The sequence below is a fragment of the Hesperophylax consimilis genome, chromosome 19 (genome assembly GCF_061612785.1).
Source record: "Hesperophylax consimilis isolate HC1 chromosome 19, BYU_Hcon_1.0, whole genome shotgun sequence".
NCBI classification, from domain to species: domain Eukaryota; kingdom Metazoa; phylum Arthropoda; class Insecta; order Trichoptera; family Limnephilidae; genus Hesperophylax; species Hesperophylax consimilis.
The window spans coordinates 20,501,765-20,519,374 of NC_142854.1; the positions used below are offsets into that span (position 1 = coordinate 20,501,765).

The 17,610-nt window shown below is 46.7% G+C and overlaps 1 protein-coding gene across 1 annotated transcript in view; it reads right to left on the reverse strand.

Annotated features, from left to right (window-relative positions):
* Window positions 1–459: 459 nt before the first annotated feature.
* The window catches only part of LOC149414970 (prion-like-(Q/N-rich) domain-bearing protein 25), a 75,455-nt gene continuing 58,304 nt past the window's right edge, over window positions 460–17,610 (reverse strand). The window contains exons 7-8 of the mRNA XM_089643580.1: window positions 7,094–7,260; window positions 460–813 (exon numbers count right to left, since the gene is read on the reverse strand). Of these exons, the coding sequence (XP_089499706.1) occupies window positions 637–813; window positions 7,094–7,260 (344 nt within the window). The 3' untranslated portion in view covers window positions 460–636. The remainder of the gene's footprint in view (window positions 814–7,093; window positions 7,261–17,610) is intronic.

A 17,610-nucleotide genomic window follows, 5' to 3' on the forward strand; every position in this document is an offset into this window, starting at 1 on the left:
TAGAGCATTGTCCCGGAAAGACAAGGGTCCTGGGTTCGAGTCCCAGATGTGACCGTTTCCTTTTCTGATTTTTCTGTTTCAGATTTTCGTTTAAAAATCACTAATATTGTCTTCAATATTTAAATATTACAATTTGAGGTTTTACTCAATAAAGTTATTCCGAAAAACTTAAAAATTATTGAATTTTTTAATTGTTCAGTTCTCTCGGAGATGGTTAGTGCATCTAAAGATATCGGTTTGTTTTAAAACAGCAGATTGGGATTTCAGCAGGTATTTTTTTACTGGCAACCATATAATTTTGTGCCTGAAAGACTGAAGAATGTCATTTATAGAAGACATTTGATAGATCGATCAGTGCTATAATTCTTCTCCATAGAATCATGCCAGAAGTCATCTTAAGATATTATAGGCATTTTATAAAACAGCAGATTGGTATTTCTTTATCGGCAACCGTATCGGAAAGTTATAATTTTATCTAAAAGTCTAAAATAAAATTCTTGGTTTTAACATTAATTTGATTGGTCGATGCAGGAATTCTTCCCGATAGAATCGTGCAATTATCGATATCGGCATGCGACAATACAGAAGATTGACTTTTTTTAGCGGGACATTATAATCTTGGACCTAAATGACTAATCACAACCAATAAGCAGCCTGCTGCGCTAATGTTGACACGGCCAAGAGCGCCGCGATGAGGAAAGCGCTAGTTTTGATGGATGACATTGCACCATCGTCAGAATAAGCAGCACAGCCTTTGCAAGTGCAAATTCCTTCCTTGCACTGGCCTGCTTCGTTGGCTTCTGTAAGACACTCCTGCAAAGATAAAAACAGCGAATGTAACGCATGTTTATTATGTACACAGTTGCAAGGTATCGATTCTCCAATCGGTCTCGGTCTCGTGGAAGGTAGATAGATACGCCAAACGTCAAAAGCTATTCCACTCGAACAAGGAGTGCGTCGAAGAAGGAGTGCGTCGAAGAAGGAGTGCGTCGAACAAGGAGTGTGTCGAACAAGGAGTGCGTAAAACAACTCGTTGTTCGAGTGGAATGACTTCGTCGAGAATTGATGACCAGGAACAAGCATCTCCGTTAAGTTATTAGTTAACTCCCGTCTGGAACAGGTTATATATTGTTTTTACAATTAAATAAAAAATCAAGCTGTAAAAAATATTTAAAAAATAGCAAATAATTTTTTTTGGTTTTACTAAAGATTGAACTTTCAACCACAGGGACTGTCTCCTACACTGACTCTTGTCACTGTAGTCAACCGCGCTAATAATTGAACCAAATCCTGATTGGGTAGGACTGACATTTATTTTGTATATTAACTGCTGTAAGGACATTTAATTTCAGAGAAATGCGTATATTTGCGTGATTGCCACCAAAAGTTGACAGAATGCATTGTCATTGACAACGAGTCTATCTGACGAGTTTCAGCTCGATCGGATGTCGGAAAATTTCCACTTCCAAGATTTGCATTCATTCATTCATTCAGAAACAAAAGTGAAATTCAAATAGATCCTCTACATAGGTAGCCTTAAGGAAAATAATTTCCTTCATGGCTTGTTATCTTTGGGCATGCTAAACGGAGGGCATTTTTAAGGACAGTAAGTAGAGGAAGTTCTGGGAAGGAAAAAGGTGTGAGGGGTGGGTAGGAATTTGTGGGTCAATATATCCAGGAGTGATGGATGAACGAATCCATCCCTCCGACTGAGGTGCAAGGGGATGGGTCGAGAGATTCCTGCTGGAGAGGTCAAAGGGTCTCCGGCCTCTCCCGATCCCGCCTGTCACGCAGCTGGTAGACCGGAACATCCGCCGTCAACACCTGGACAAACATCACTCCATGAACCCAGGTTCCCCTGCTAACTCACCGGAAGCTTGCCAATTGAGGTGACCTATGGCAGAGGTGTTGTACAGTAGTACCTATGGCAGTACCCATAACCTCAATTCCTTAGTAATAAGTAAACTTTAAAGCGGGTCGGTAATTTTGAGTCCGCACCAGGCAAAGTATATCCTCATATTGAAGAGAGTTCAGAAGAAATTCCTAAGATTTCTCTACACAAGCGAGGATGGCTACTAGTCGTTCCTCTGTTCTACTGATTTTCTTTTGGGTATGCTCCGAATTAACCATCTACGGGGATATGTTTTTTTTTTTTTTTTTTATATGTGTTTATTCAGTTTTTTTTTATTTGTACATTATTTTCTCTTACTTAGATCTTACAAAACTGATCAATCAGTTTAATTGTAAGAAATCTCTCACTTTTTCTATTTATTAGCTTATAGCAATATATTTAATTTCAACTTGATATCTTGGTACCACAATATTAATTGTTTTTATGTTTGACGGAGGTAGAACGATCTAATTTTCGTTTTTATTTTTGAATGACATGTCTCATTTTTAATATCTTCTGGTAATGAGTTAAACAATTCCGGAATTTTATGTCTTTTTGTTCTATCTCCGTATACATTTTGCGATATTTTAATAATAAACATTTGTGCTTCTCTATGCCTAGTAGGGTAGTTATGGTTTACAGGTTTTTTGAATTCTGTGTTCCAGAATTCATCTAGCGTTAGTTGGTAATCTATCCTACTATGTATAGAGAGCACATTACACAAAGAAAACATTTTTTTATAATCGCCTACACATAATTGTATTTTTTTTTTGCCCGATATCAATTTTAGGAAACGGATTTGTAATTGTTCTATTTTATTTAAGTACGTTTTATACGTTAATCCGTAACTATTTACTCCGTATCCTATAATTGATTCCGCTAATGCATTATATATACAGTATAATATATTTTTATTGACAAAGTTTTTTAGGTGATAAAATTTCCCTAATATGGATCTTAATCTATTACATACATTTTCAATGTGATTTGACCAGTTAAAATTGACATCTATTGTAAGACCAAGGTATGTATATTGGTAAACTTTTTCTATGTTTGGGCATTTACATGGCAGAGATTGGTTTTTTGTGTGAAAACAATCGTATGAATGACTTTTTATATGCAGTTCTTTATCCTGACAACTTGCATATGGAGAGTGTATAAGCATATATTTTGTTTTTTTTGCGTTAATAATAATTCCATTGTCGTGGGACCATTTAATTATGTTATTTAGGTCTGTTTGTAAAAATTCCTCAATTTTTTGTAGATTTCTGTCAGCACATATGATGCAAGTATCATCTGCAAACATGTAACATTTACAACGTTTTATTACGTTAGGTAAACTGTTTACTTGCATTAAATAACACGTAGGTCCCGATATCGACCCTGTTGCTACTCCAGTGTCTGTTAACATTTCATCACTGTAAATTCCGTCAATTTTAACTTTAATTTTTCTATTTAACAGATAATTTTTAAACATTTTATTTAAAGGACCTCTAATACCACATTCTTAAATTGCCTTTAGTAATGTTTGATGGTCCAATGTGTCAAAGGCCTTTTTAAAATCTATAAAAATTATTCCAACGTAATATTTTTCATTTAAATGACAATTTATGTGGTCAGTGAAATTAGAAAGTAATTGTGTAGTACTTTTTTCTTTTTGAAATCCGTACTGTATGGGATTTATGATTCTGTTTTTTTCTATAAAAAATTGTATTTGGTTAAAAATAGCTCTTTCAATAATTTTATCAATACACGAGAGAATCGCAATTGGTCGATAGTTTGTGAAATCTTTGTGATTTCCTGATTTATAAATAGGTCTGATGATGGATGTTTTAAGTTCGTCAGGCATGATGCTTTTATTTACACAAAGGTTAATTAATTTAGTAAGGACTGGAATTATATTATCAGCAATTAACTTCAGGTCTTTAATTCTTATTTGGTCGTTGCCTTCTGACTTTTTAACATCCATATCATTAATTATTTTTTTTATATCTTTTTCTGTTACAGGTCTAAATCTCATTGACATAATAGCAGGAGTTGTATACATGTTACGATCTAAAAATTTTGTAGTACAATTGTGTCTAATGTCTTTTATTTCATTTACGAATGTTGTAGCAAATTTATCGCATAAAAATTTTGTGTCTCCTTGATTTCCCATATGTTGAAGGATTATTTTATCTAAATTTTGTTTAGGTTTTCCTATTAGTTTGTTTATTTCGTCCCAGAGTTTCCTCGGGTTTCCGTTTAAGCTATTTATTACATTTTTGTGGAATGCGTTTTTAGTAATATTAATATGTTTGTTTGTTTTGTTTCTATGTCTAGTATATTCCAAACGAAATACCGGGTTATTTGGGCTATTCTTACATTTTCGGTAAAGATAATCTCTTTTTTTAATCATGTTCTTGATTTCTTCAGTAACCCACGGATTGCTGTGCCTAAGATTATTTACAAATGATATTTCTTTCTTCGAGGACGAATAAATATTATCAAATTTATTTTTCAAACTATAGTACAGTTCTGAGGGACATTCAGTTTGTAATAGTTTTCCCCAATTTACTAGTTTTAATTTAGAATATACCATTTTACTATCAATGATTTCCCTTTTTTTATTTAAATCCTTTGTAAGTACCTCTTTCCCGATTGCTACTCCTGTTATATAATGGTCGGATATTTTGTTAGTTACAATACATGAAAATACAGTGTTACAACGGTTACGTATTGCAATATGGTCGATACATGAATAAACATTTTTACCGTTTAATATTTCATCCCGGGTCACATCTAATATTACACTTTCTAAACCATTTTCACTGAGTAGATTTTGATATTCTGTAATTACACTATTTTTGGTATCCAATAAGTTCAAGTTAATGTCACCACAGTACAAGTAATTTGAATCAGATGAGGTCATTTGTAATATTTGCTTTAGTTCCTTCAGATATATATTCTTGTTGCTGCTCGGCGGACGATAAACTGCAAGGATGTTTATGATATCTTGACAAACAGTGGTTATTTCCCCGCAGATTGTCTCGCAGCTTTTAAAAGAATTGTTTGTTTCTTTAAAAGTATGATGGTTTTTTAAGTACATGATAAGTCCTCCTCCTCTTCTTTTTTCTCGAGTATTTGCAATCGCGATGAAGTTTGGAATATTGAACATAGATATTGTTTCGTTTTTAGTATTTATTTCCGTTAGAAAGATTACGTCAATAAACTGCAGAACGTCATTAATTTGTGCAATAAATGAATTAAAATTCTTTTTTAGTGATCTTATATTTAGGTGAATAGCCACAAACCTCATTTTGATCTTTGTATCATTTATCCAGCTATCCAAATTATAGCATTTTATAAATTTATGAGTTTGAAATAGTGTTGAATCTTCCATGACGTGAATTTATAACTGATAAAATAAGTGTTCCGGGTCAAAAGGTGTTTTTATTTTATTGTATATATCTGTTTATATCACTCTCATTTTTGATGTGGATGATTTTGCCTTCACCTTCACTTCTTACTAATATTTTTGCATTTTGAACCCATATATATTTAAATTTTGTTTTCATTTTTTGTTTTGTGATGTACAGGAGGTCTTTTTTTTCTTTAGTGAGATTTTCGTTGATGTAAATTCGGCCATTCTTTCCATTTTTGTATATATCATTGTTTGTCAGTATGATTTTCTTTTTTTGTAACCACTCGTCTCGGTATTTTTGACGTAAGAACTTCACTATTACATTAGCCGGTTTGGAGTCTGTTCTATTCGGAAGTCTCCAAATTTTTTCAATGTTGTCGCAATTGGTGTTTAGTTTTTCCGCAATTTTTTGAATGGGTATTTCAATGTTTTCATTTTTTTTCATTTCCAGACCAAACAATTCAATATTACAGTTTTTTTCTGCTTGTTCAATCTCTTGAATCCTATATTCCAGTGCTTTGTTACATTTTTCTAGGTATGTATTTTTGTTTATAACTTCATTAAGTTTGTTTTCGTTTTCTTTTAGTTTTTTACCCAATTCCAAGTGTAGCGATATTAGCTCGTCGTATTTTTTGGATAGAAATTCAGTAGACTGTGTGAGGGTCTCCATATCTTTTTTCATACTGTACATAATGCTAATTTTTTGATTTATTTCATTTAGAATATTCTTCATTTCTGGGATATTTTCTTGGTTTGAACCTTGTGACCCGCTGCCCTCGGCTCGTATGTTCACGGCTGCGTTATCACCTGCGTTCACGTTTATCGATCGTTGTGTTTCACATATTTCGCAAATAAATTCCTTACCGACAGTGGTGTTGTTTGAATTTATACATAATTTATGAAATGTTCCACTACAGACGTTGCACTTACTTGTTTCACTGTCTTTAGCGAGATATTTTTTGCATTTTTTGCACTGCACCATTTTTGATCACTTTGAGCGCTGCCCGTTTATTTATTTTACTTTTACAAGTTTTATTGCTCGCACTATGGTTTACACCGTATGTGTTCGCTGAGAGACGCGAGACGTGTGTACACATTGCTGCTTCACATTTCTTCAGACTGATTCATGGATGGTTTCAAAACTAGGCAGACATGTAGAGTCTTGTTCCCGATGGTTATCTTCATCACCGACAACATAGACTATTCCATCTCCCAGCCTGCAGGACTAACTTGATGGGGAGAACAATCTTGCTGTTGAACGGAATCAATTCGGATATCAACATATTTAGTATCAACGAAGCTGCCTTTAAGTAAGCTCTGTTACTACTTGTACAGTTGAAACCTACTTTTTATATTTATATAATTGTCCAAAGAAGCAAAGCTAGCAGTCCAAAACGGAGTAGAGTAAGAATACAAGGCGGATGTAAGCGTAATAAGTAAGATTAAGAAAGGGATGCTTAGATTGTTTGGGCATGTAGAGCAAATGAATGAAGAAAATATGACGTGAATGTGAATCGTAGAAGACGTTGGGGACGTCTGAGGAAGACATGGCACGATCAAATCACTTGCCATGTCAAAAGTCAGAATAACAGAATCTGTGAATGAGGCAAAGAGTGTGTGTCAAGATCGAGTTGCTTGGCAGTCTGTTCTCTCTACCTACTCCTGCGATGAAACAGCGTGATGGTTAGTTATTTTGTAACTGAACAATTTTCTAATGTTTCTGAAATAATAAATTGAACAGAATTGAAAACCGCCTCCCAAATTGATATAGACATGATTTTATGTAAACAGATTATTACCTGGTCTTTGATGCACTTCTGTCCGGAGTATTTGGATAGGAAGCAAGAGCCCTCGGCGAGGTGAGCGCCCCACTGGCACCGACACTGCTGGTCGATGCAGGTGGTACCATTCAGTTTGGCCGTGCATTGGGCCTCGATTTCACAAGCGTCGTTTAAAGCAGCCGCGGCTGCAATACGAGACACACATAACAATCAGATTCTAGCATCCGTAACACTGTTCAAATGTTGACTAAAGACGGACGAAGCGCAACAATGCGTAATAACCCAAAAATTCAATCACACATCTGGACTCCATTTCATAACACCGTGTAAACCATATTATATCTCAAAGTAATAATAATTTATATAAATGACATTTACGTATGCTTTAAAAATAGTAACTTTGTTTTATACGCGGATGACATGAAAATTTATAAAGCTATACAGTGTTTACCCGATTGTATGGAATTGCAAAGCGATCTTGATAATTTGTGCGTATATTGTGAATCAAATTTATTGTCCTTAAACATATCTAAGTGTCACTCGATTACATTTACTAGAAATAAAAAGAAAATCATCTATCCATACAACTTGAAGAACAAACCTTTACAACCTATGTCTACGTGTAAAGATCTAGGTGTTTACTTAGATAGCAAATTAATTTTTGACAAGCACATTGAACACATTATTTCAAAATCCTACAGAATGCTAGGTTTCTTATTAAGAATATGCAAAGTTTTCAAAAGTGCTAAGACTCTGAAAATGTTGTTTTGTTCATTGGTCAGAAGTCCACTGGAGTATGCTTCCACAATATAGAATCCACAATATGGAATACATAGATTTAGTAGAAAGTATACAGAATAAATTTTCGAAACATTTACTCAAGAAATACAACAAAACTACAAATAATATGTTAACTTTACAAAAAAGACGGTGAGACCTGTTGTTTCTACATAATCTGCTAAATAATAAAATAGATAGTGTACCGGACGTACCTCCACCGACTTAAATTAATTTTAATAAATCTGAATTTACGCAGAGGCAGTTCCTTTACAAACTCACCTCTGCGCATATTCGAATTTAGGCAACAAAATTCTCTCTATAAAAATCTGTAATCTTATCTGCACTTGTGTAAAACTATAAATCTTATCTGCTGATTAATAAATAAAACCACGGGGTCAAGCAGTCATCATTATAGACAAAAAAACAAAGGCTTGACCCCCCAACACCCTCTTATAAATTAAATACCTATCATCTGTACAAAACATGGAAGATTTGCATGAAATTTTGAAATTGTGCAAACGCAGTTTCCTTTACAAAACTTGCCGTTTGCACAAAATTGAATATTGTGCAAATCTTCCCCTTTTAAATATATGTTTCTCTCTTTAATATGTAAATTTGCACAAATTAAATATTGTGCAAAGCTGCCTTGTAAAAAATATTTTCTCTCTGTAATATGTGCAAACTCACAAAATATAATTGAATAAAAATGACACGGGCAAAGTGGTTTGAAGAACAGTCAGGACCTAGTCAAAATCGTCCCCTTCCAAGTTACGCAACAACGGCGCTCTCTCCTGTGACAAATTCCGGGAACCCAAAAATAATTCTCGGAATTTGTCGCTAACAAAGGGAGAGCTAGGCCCGTTGGTCCTTTAAAAGGCGGACAACTTGTGCAATTCGGCAGAGAGCCAGCAACGATCGGACCATCAACATCTCTCCTGGACTGCCCTGACTGCCTTCTTCAAGCCTCTCCTGCCCTGGACCTTCACTGCAACCTGGCCTTCTTCTTTCTCCCGGCTCCCTGGTGCTCATCAAGAAGAAAACATTTTCACAATAGTCGAAGCGTCCCTAGTCAGGGCGCAGGTTCCCCCCTACCTTCCTTCCCCCTGCCTTATACCTTTCTCCCCCATTTTCCCCATTTCTCCCTTTTCCCTATATTTATCCCCACTTTTCCCACATTTTTCCCCAATTTTCCCTATCCTAAATTTCCCCATTTTTACCACATTTTTCCCCATTTTTTCCATTTTTTCAACATTCTCCCTACTTTTTCCCGACCTTCCCTTCCAAGGCGTCGAAGCGGCCAGCCGGCCACTCCCGCTATATCGTCTGTGCGGCCGGCGACTACAGTGCCGTCCCGTACATGGTCCTTCGAGCCGCGATCGCCTCTTCACGCCTTCACTCCTTCCAGTGACGTCCCAAGATGCCGTCCCTGCGGAGTGGCCGCGAGGCTTCAGCCTCCACCCCAGATTCACAACCCGACGTGGAGCTGGTGACAGGCCCTCACCCCGCCGGCCCTGCCAGCCCTCACCCTGCCGGCCCTGCCGGCCCTGACCCTGCCGGACCTGCCGCCCCACGCGCTGCCAGCCCTACCGACACTCACTTTGCCGGCCCTGACAGCGCACCGTCCTCCGATGCAGAGGAGGATTCAACCACAACAGAGGACACGGTCAGGCAGCTCCGGAAGGCGAACCGGACAATGAGCAGGCAGCTCGCTGTGCTGCTCGCAGCCCTCCCCACCGCGACGCAGTACCTGCCAGGGGCGGACCCCCCTGGCACCAACCTGGGCGCCTACCCTGGTGCGGCCCCTGGTGCGCATCCTGCCGCCTACCCTGGTGCGGCCCCTGGTGCGCATCCTGCCGCCTACCCTGGTGCGCATCCTGCCGCCTACCCTGGTGCGGCCCCTGGTGCGCATCCTGCCGCCTACCCTGGTGCGCCTCCTGCCGCCTACCCTGGTGCGGCCCCTGGTGCGCACCCTGCCGCCTACCCTGGTGCGGCCCCTGGTGCGCACCCTGCCGCCTACCCTGGTGCGCCTCCTGCCGCCTACCCTGGTGCGGCCCCTGGTGCGCACCCTGCCGCCTACCCTGGTGCGGCCCCTGGTGCGCACCCTGCCGCCTACCCTGGTGCGGCCCCTGGTGCGCATCCTGCCGCCTACCCTGGTGCGGCCCCTGGTGCGCCTCCTGCCGCCTACCCTGGTGCGGCCCCTGGTGCGGCCCCTGGTGCGCACCCTGCCGCCTACCCTGGTGCGGCCCCTGGTGCGCACCCTGCCGCCTACCCTGGTGCGGCCCCTGGTGCGCACCCTGCCGCCTACCCTGGTGCGGCCCCTGGTGCGCACCCTGCCGCCTACCCTGGTGCGGCCCCTGGTGCGCATCCTGGCGCCTGCCCTGGCGAGCACCCTGGCGCGCCCCCTGGTGTGCACCCTGCCGCCTACCCTGGTGTGCCCCCTGGTGCGCATCCTGCCGCCTACCCTGGCGGGCCCGCTGCTGCGCATCCTGGCGCCTGCCCTGGCGAGCACCCTGGCGCGCCCCCTGGTGTGCACCCTGCCGCCTACCCTGGTGTGCCCCCTGGTGCGCATCCTGCCGCCTACCCTGGCGGGCCCCCTGCTGCGCCCGCTGCTGCGCATCCTGGCACCTGCCCTGGCGAGCACCCTGGCGGACCCCCTGCTGCGCCCGCTGCCGCACATCCTGGTGCCTACCATGGCGAGCACCCTGGCGGGCCCTCTGCTGCGCCCACTGCTGCGCATCCTGGCGCCTACCCTGGGGGCGGGCCCCCTGCTGCGCCCGCTGCAGCGCAACCTGGTGCCTACCCTGGCGAGCACCCTGGCGCACCTCCTGCCGGTTACCCTGGCGCCTCATCTCAGAGCTTCTCGCCGCTGTTTCCCCCGCAGCCGACCGCCGATGAGACTGCCCATCACACCAGCGAGTGGGTCCGACAAGGCGCCGACCCGTTCCTGGCACAGCTGAGCACCCTGCTGGCTGACGCCATCCGCTCCACGCGCGCCCAGGACAGCCCTCGTCCCTCAGTGGAGGAGGACCTTCGGATGACCGCCCTCATTGCCCGGCAGTCCACCGCCAAAGACCTCCCCATATTCTCAGGCGACCCCCTCGAATGGCCGGCCTGGATTGCACAGTACGAGCAATCCACCTCGACCTGCAAGCTCACGCTGAGCGAAAACCTTATACGGTTGCAGCGTGCGCTTAAGGGGAAGGCGAGGGAAAACGTATACTCGCTCCTACTGAACCCGGACCGCGTGCCCGAAATCATTGCGACCCTGGAGGAGCGGTACGGCGGATCGGGTTCGATAGCCAACCTTATGCTGGACAAGGTGAGGAAGCTGCCCTTCCTGTCTGCCGAAGCCACCTTGGAGGAAATTGCTGACTTCTCCGGGACAATCCAGAACCTGGTGGCTTCCCTGCGGGACTTGAGGACGGGAGGCTACCTCACCAACCCCGCCCTGCTGGCCGACATCACTGCTAAGATGCCATGCACATTGAGGATGGCCTGGCTGCTGGAGCTGCGGATGCTGGGGCAAACAACCCAGTCCACCATCCTCCAGCTGGCAGCATTTCTGAGGGGCGTCGCCGGCGTGATCCCGGTCAGCGGGATGGTGGATCCCTTGAGATCCGGCAAAGGGCGCCGGGAGCACGTGCTGGCCAACGCTGTGGCCACACCGCCAGAGGGGAAGGCCAACCGCCCACCACCACCCGTAGTGAGAACAATAAACAAAAACAAAGTGAAAAGTGCGTGCGCTCAGTGCGGTGAGCCACACAGAACTCGGGAGTGCCGCGAATTCATTGCGAAATCGCTCTCCCTCCGGTGGGAGACAGTGCGTACTAACAATCTGTGCCGCAAGTGCCTGGAGGCGCACCACTCCAGGGACTGCAAGGAGACAGTGTGGTGTGGTGTGGGTGAGTGTCGCTACCCGCATCATCGGCTGCTCCACCGGGAGACGGTCGCGGAGGTAAACCTTTGACGCCAGACAGTGGACAGCCGCGTGCTGCTAAAAATAGTGCCGGTTGTGTTGCGGGGCCCCACGGACGGGGAAGTGTCAACGTTCGCTCTTCTGGATGAGGGATCCACCATCACCCTCATCGACGCTGACACCGCAACGCAGATCGGCGCACGCGGCCCAGTCCACAGTCTGCGGCTGCACGGGGCGAAGGGGATGTGTACCTCCGACGCCCGCTCCCAACGCGTGAAGCTGACGATCCGGGGCGCTGGATTGGAGCCCACCTTCACCATCACCGCCCACACAGTAGCTGACCTGAGCCTGCCGGAGCAGCGCGTTCCTGGAAGACGCGTCACCCCAAAACTCTTGATCGGGCAGGATAATGCCCACCTTATCGTGTCAAGAGAGGTCCGTGAGAATAGCACTACTCGAATAGTGTCACGGACCGCTTTGGGGTGGATCGCCCACGGAGGCTCGAGCCTCAGCAATGACGGGCCAGCTACCACACTGGCCCTCCAGTCGGAGACCGCTGCAGATGCCCGCCTGAGGGAGTTGGTAACATCCAACTTTGCCGTCGACTCCCTCGGCGTCACGTCTGCGGCGAGAGTCAATGCCATGGACACAAAGGCCATGGCATTAATGGCAGAAACCACCCGCCCCCTACCTTCTGGGCGGTGGGAAACTGGCCTCCTGTGGAGACACCCTGACGCCACACTACCCGACAACCGGCAGTGTGCGCTGAAGCGGCTCCAGTCCCTCGAGAAAAAGCTCGCAGCGGACGCAACCCTGGCAGCGGCGTACAATGATAAAATGACGCAGCTTGTCGCCAAAGGCTACGCCAGACGCCTCTCCCCCAATGAGGCGTCGCTCCCTGCCCCACGGAAGTGGTATCTTCCCCACTTCGCCGTCACCAACCCGAACAAGCCAGGGAAGATAAGGGTTGTATTCGACGCCGCCAGCCGATGCCGAGGGACGTCACTTAACGACCAACTGCTCACTGGCCCTGACCTGCTGTCCTCTCTCCTGGGGAACATCCTCCGATTCCGGGAAGGCGGTATAGCCATCGCCGCCGACATCCAGGAGATGTTCCTGAGGATCCAAATCAGGAAAGAGGACCAGTCTTCGCAACTTTACCTGTGGAGGTCGCCGGACCGGCAACAGCCGGACACCTACCAGCTGGCGTCCATGATGTTTGGGGCTACCTGCTCGCCCAGCAGTGCCCAGTACGTGCGGGACAGGGTGGCCGGTCAGTACGAGCACCAGTACCCGGCCGCCGCAGCAGCCATTCGTTCACGGTTTTACATGGACGATTACCTGGACGCAGTGGACAACCCTGACGAGGCTGCTGCCCTAGTCCGAGACGTAAGGGCCCTCCTTGCAAAGGGAGGGTTCCACCTTACGAACTGGGCCTCAAACAGCCTGGACGCCATCGCCGATGTACCCCCTGAAGACCGCGCCACCTCCACGGTAGCTATCAGCAGCGGGAGCAGCGAGACCGAGAGGGTCCTGGGACTGGTGTGGGACCCATCTACCGACCGCTTCATTTACACTTTTCTGGAAGCGGCCAGTCTAGAGGAAGCCACACGGCCTACAAAGCGGCAGCTCCTCTCCATCGTCATGAAGATCTTCGACCCGGTGGGCTTCGTCTCCTGCCTCACCATACGGTCGAAGATCCTACTGCAAGCCGTGTGGCGTTCGAGCGTTGGATGGGACGACCACATCACCTCGGAGCACGCTGAACGCTGGAGGGACTGGATGAGCCTGCTCCAGGAAAGCAGCGTCTCCATCCCACGACGGTCGCTCCGACAGAGGTCAAGCAGCGTGACCCTGCACCTCTTCTGCGACGCCTCGGAGCAAGCTTGCTGTGCCGTCGCCTACTTCGTGGAGGAAGTGCAGGGCACCCTAAAAGCCACCTTCATCGCCAGCAAATGTAAGGTGGCACCTCTCAAGCCGCTATCCATACCCCGCCTTGAGCTGCAGTCCGCACTCATGGCGGCTAGATTGGCCAGAACCATCCGGTTGGAGAGCCAAGCGAAGATAGCGTCAACCATCTTCTGGACGGACTCGACCACAGTGCTGTGCTGGTTACGCACCGATCCACGCACATACTCTGCGTTCGTGTCCAACAGGTTGGGCGAGATAGATGAACTCACCTCCATAGCCAATTGGAGGTGGGTCCCCACCAAGCAGAACCCGGCCGACATCGGCACCCGGGACTTGGAGCTGCCCGACCTGTCTCTCCAAGGAAGATGGTTCAACGGCCCCGCCTTCCTCACCACACCGGAGAGCGACTGGCCAAAGGAGCGCACCCTCACAAAGCCAGACGACCAGACCCTCGAGACCCGGCCCCGACACTACGTCGGGCACATCACCACAGCCGGAGAGGCCCTACCTCTGGTCGAGAGGTTCTCGTCATGGCACCGGCTGATCCGGGCTACAGCGTGGGTGCTACGCTTCATCAGGCGCTGTCGGACGGGCCCAAACCGACCTCCTGAAGGCTCCTTACGAGCAGATGAGCTGACAGAGGCTGAGCGCAGATGGGTGAGAAGGTCCCAAGAAGACGCCTTCTCCACTGACCTGCACACCATCCGTCTCAGCCATGCGCTACCTGCCACCAGTCGTCTCGTCAGTTTGGCCCCCTTCCTCGGACCTGATGACGTTTTGCGGATGGGCTCACGGCTGAGGGAGCTCACCGGAAGCACGAGCGTGGCGAAGACCCCCGTGATCTTGGATGGCTCCAATCCATACGCCCGACTGCTGATCCGCCACTACCACGAAAAGGCGGACCATCCAAGCACGGAGAAAACTGTGGCCAAGATCCGGTGCAGCTTTTTCATCCTGCGCCTCCGTACCATCAGCAGGAAAATCAGCCATGACTGCCCCACCTGCCGCTTACGACGGAGCAAGCCCTCTCCGCCACTAATGGGGGTTCTCCCGCCGACCCGCCTGGCTCACCACGTCCGCCCCTTTACACACTGCGGACTGGACTACTTCGGGCCGATGGAGGTCACCGTCGGCAGACATCGGGAGAAGCGCTATGGAGCGTTGTTTACCTGCCTCTCCACCCGCGCCATCCATCTGGAGCTAGCGGTCTCGCTGTCTGCCGACTCAGCGATTATGGCCGTACAACGGATGACCGCCCGAAGAGGACAGCCCAAGGTGTTGTACTCGGACAACGGGACGAACTTCCGTGGTGCGGACGCGGAGATTCGGGATGCCACGGCAGCCCTGCAGCAGGATGACAGGATGACGGACGCCATGGCTACCAAGGGCATCGAGTGGCGCTTCATCACCCCCCTAAGTCCCCACATGGGGGGAGCCTGGGAAAGGTTGGTGCGCTCGGTAAAACGAGCCCTGAGCGCCACCTTAAAGGAGAGGGCGCCAAGGGAGGAAACCCTGCGCACAGCGTTGGCAGAGGCTGAGTTTGTGGTCAACAATCGGCCACTAACTCATGTCTCTGTCGACCCGCGGGACGAAGAGCCCCTCACCCCGAATCATTTCCTCATGGGGTCTGCCGGGAACCGCCCACATCTGTCACTCTACGACAGCAAGGAGGAGGAGGTATGTCTCCGTCGCCAGTGGCGTATCAGCCAACAGCTCGCCGATATGTTCTGGAGGCGGTGGCTCCGTGAGTACCTCCCCACCCTGGGCGCCCGACAGAAGTGGCACCACCCGACTGACCCCCTCAAAGCTGGTGACTTGGTGGTCATCTTAGACCCCGCGCTGCCACGCAACAGCTGGCCGCGCGGACGTATCGTTGAGGCCATCCCAGCTGCCGACGGCCAAGTGAGGACAGCCCGGGTCCAAACAGCCACAGGAACGTACACCCGCCCTGCTGTCAAACTCGCCCTCATCCTCCCCGCACCAGCACCAGCGCCCGCACCGGCACCAGCACCAGCGCCGCCCTCTACAGCACCCGGACCACGGATGCCGCATGGGAGCCACAACCCCCAGCGGCCCAGGGGAACCGGACGTCGAGGACGCCGCCGACCTACACGTCCGGACCGCTAGGCGCAGCCGTGACTGCACCGGGGGGAGAATTGTACCGGACGTACCTCCACCGACTTAAATTAATTTTAATAAATCTGAATTTACGCAGAGGCAGTTCCTTTACAAACTCACCTCTGCGCATATTCGAATTTAGGCAACAAAATTCTCTCTATAAAAATCTGTAATCTTATCTGCACTTGTGTAAAACTATAAATCTTATCTGCTGATTAATAAATAAAACCACGGGGTCAAGCAGTCATCATTATAGACAAAAAAACAAAGGCTTGACCCCCCAACACCCTCTTATAAATTAAATACCTATCATCTGTACAAAACATGGAAGATTTGCATGAAATTTTGAAATTGTGCAAACGCAGTTTCCTTTACAAAACTTGCCGTTTGCACAAAATTGAATATTGTGCAAATCTTCCCCTTTTAAATATATGTTTCTCTCTTTAATATGTAAATTTGCACAAATTAAATATTGTGCAAAGCTGCCTTGTAAAAAATATTTTCTCTCTGTAATATGTGCAAACTCACAAAATATAATTGAATAAAAATGACACGGGCAAAGTGGTTTGAAGAACAGTCAGGACCTAGTCAAAATCGTCCCCTTCCAAGTTACGCAACAACGGCGCTCTCTCCTGTGACAAATTCCGGGAACCCAAAAATAATTCTCGGAATTTGTCGCTAACAAAGGGAGAGCTAGGCCCGTTGGTCCTTTAAAAGGCGGACAACTTGTGCAATTCGGCAGAGAGCCAGCAACGATCGGACCATCAACATCTCTCCTGGACTGCCCTGACTGCCTTCTTCAAGCCTCTCCTGCCCTGGACCTTCACTGCAACCTGGCCTTCTTCTTTCTCCCGGCTCCCTGGTGCTCATCAAGAAGAAAACATTTTCACAATAGTCGAAGCGTCCCTAGTCAGGGCGCAGGTTCCCCCCTACCTTCCTTCCCCCTGCCTTATACCTTTCTCCCCCATTTTCCCCATTTCTCCCTTTTCCCTATATTTATCCCCACTTTTCCCACATTTTTCCCCAATTTTCCCTATCCTAAATTTCCCCATTTTTACCACATTTTTCCCCATTTTTTCCATTTTTTCAACATTCTCCCTACTTTTTCCCGACCTTCCCTTCCAAGGCGTCGAAGCGGCCAGCCGGCCACTCCCGCTATATCGTCTGTGCGGCCGGCGACTACAGTGCCGTCCCGTACAGATAGTCCCAAATTGCTATCCATCATTGGTTTAAATCAGAGGTTTCCAAAGTGATATATATGGACCCCCAGGGGTCGATATCGGCTTGCTGGGGGTCTATGTCAGCGAGAAAAAAATTTGGGGGTCCACGAGATTCAAATGGGGGTACATACGAGCGGACCCCCATTTACCTCAACCCAATATTTAGGAGTTCCGTAAATGACACAATACACCTAACACAAATAACATAGTTTACGTAATACTAAAATAGACTGAGAAATTACTTATTTGATATTTCTATTTTTATATTTCGTAAAGTTGTTTATTGAGGAATATAAATAAAATTATATGTTCCTTTTCTCGTCAGTATTAATATATTGAAGCAAAACATTGCACATCGGAAGCCGCGATTTTTCCTAGATTCCCAACTTGTTTTTGAAAAACGTCCAGGGTAATAATGACGTTCAACATTTAAATGTACTTCACACAGACTTCAAAACTAAGTTTGAGGACATTTTGACTGTGGTAGTGGAATGTTTAAGAATCGGATATCATATAACAAGAAGAACTGATCGGAATAAGCGCTAACAAAGAACTTAAGGGGTAGTTCTGTAGGGCTAGCTACAGAAAGA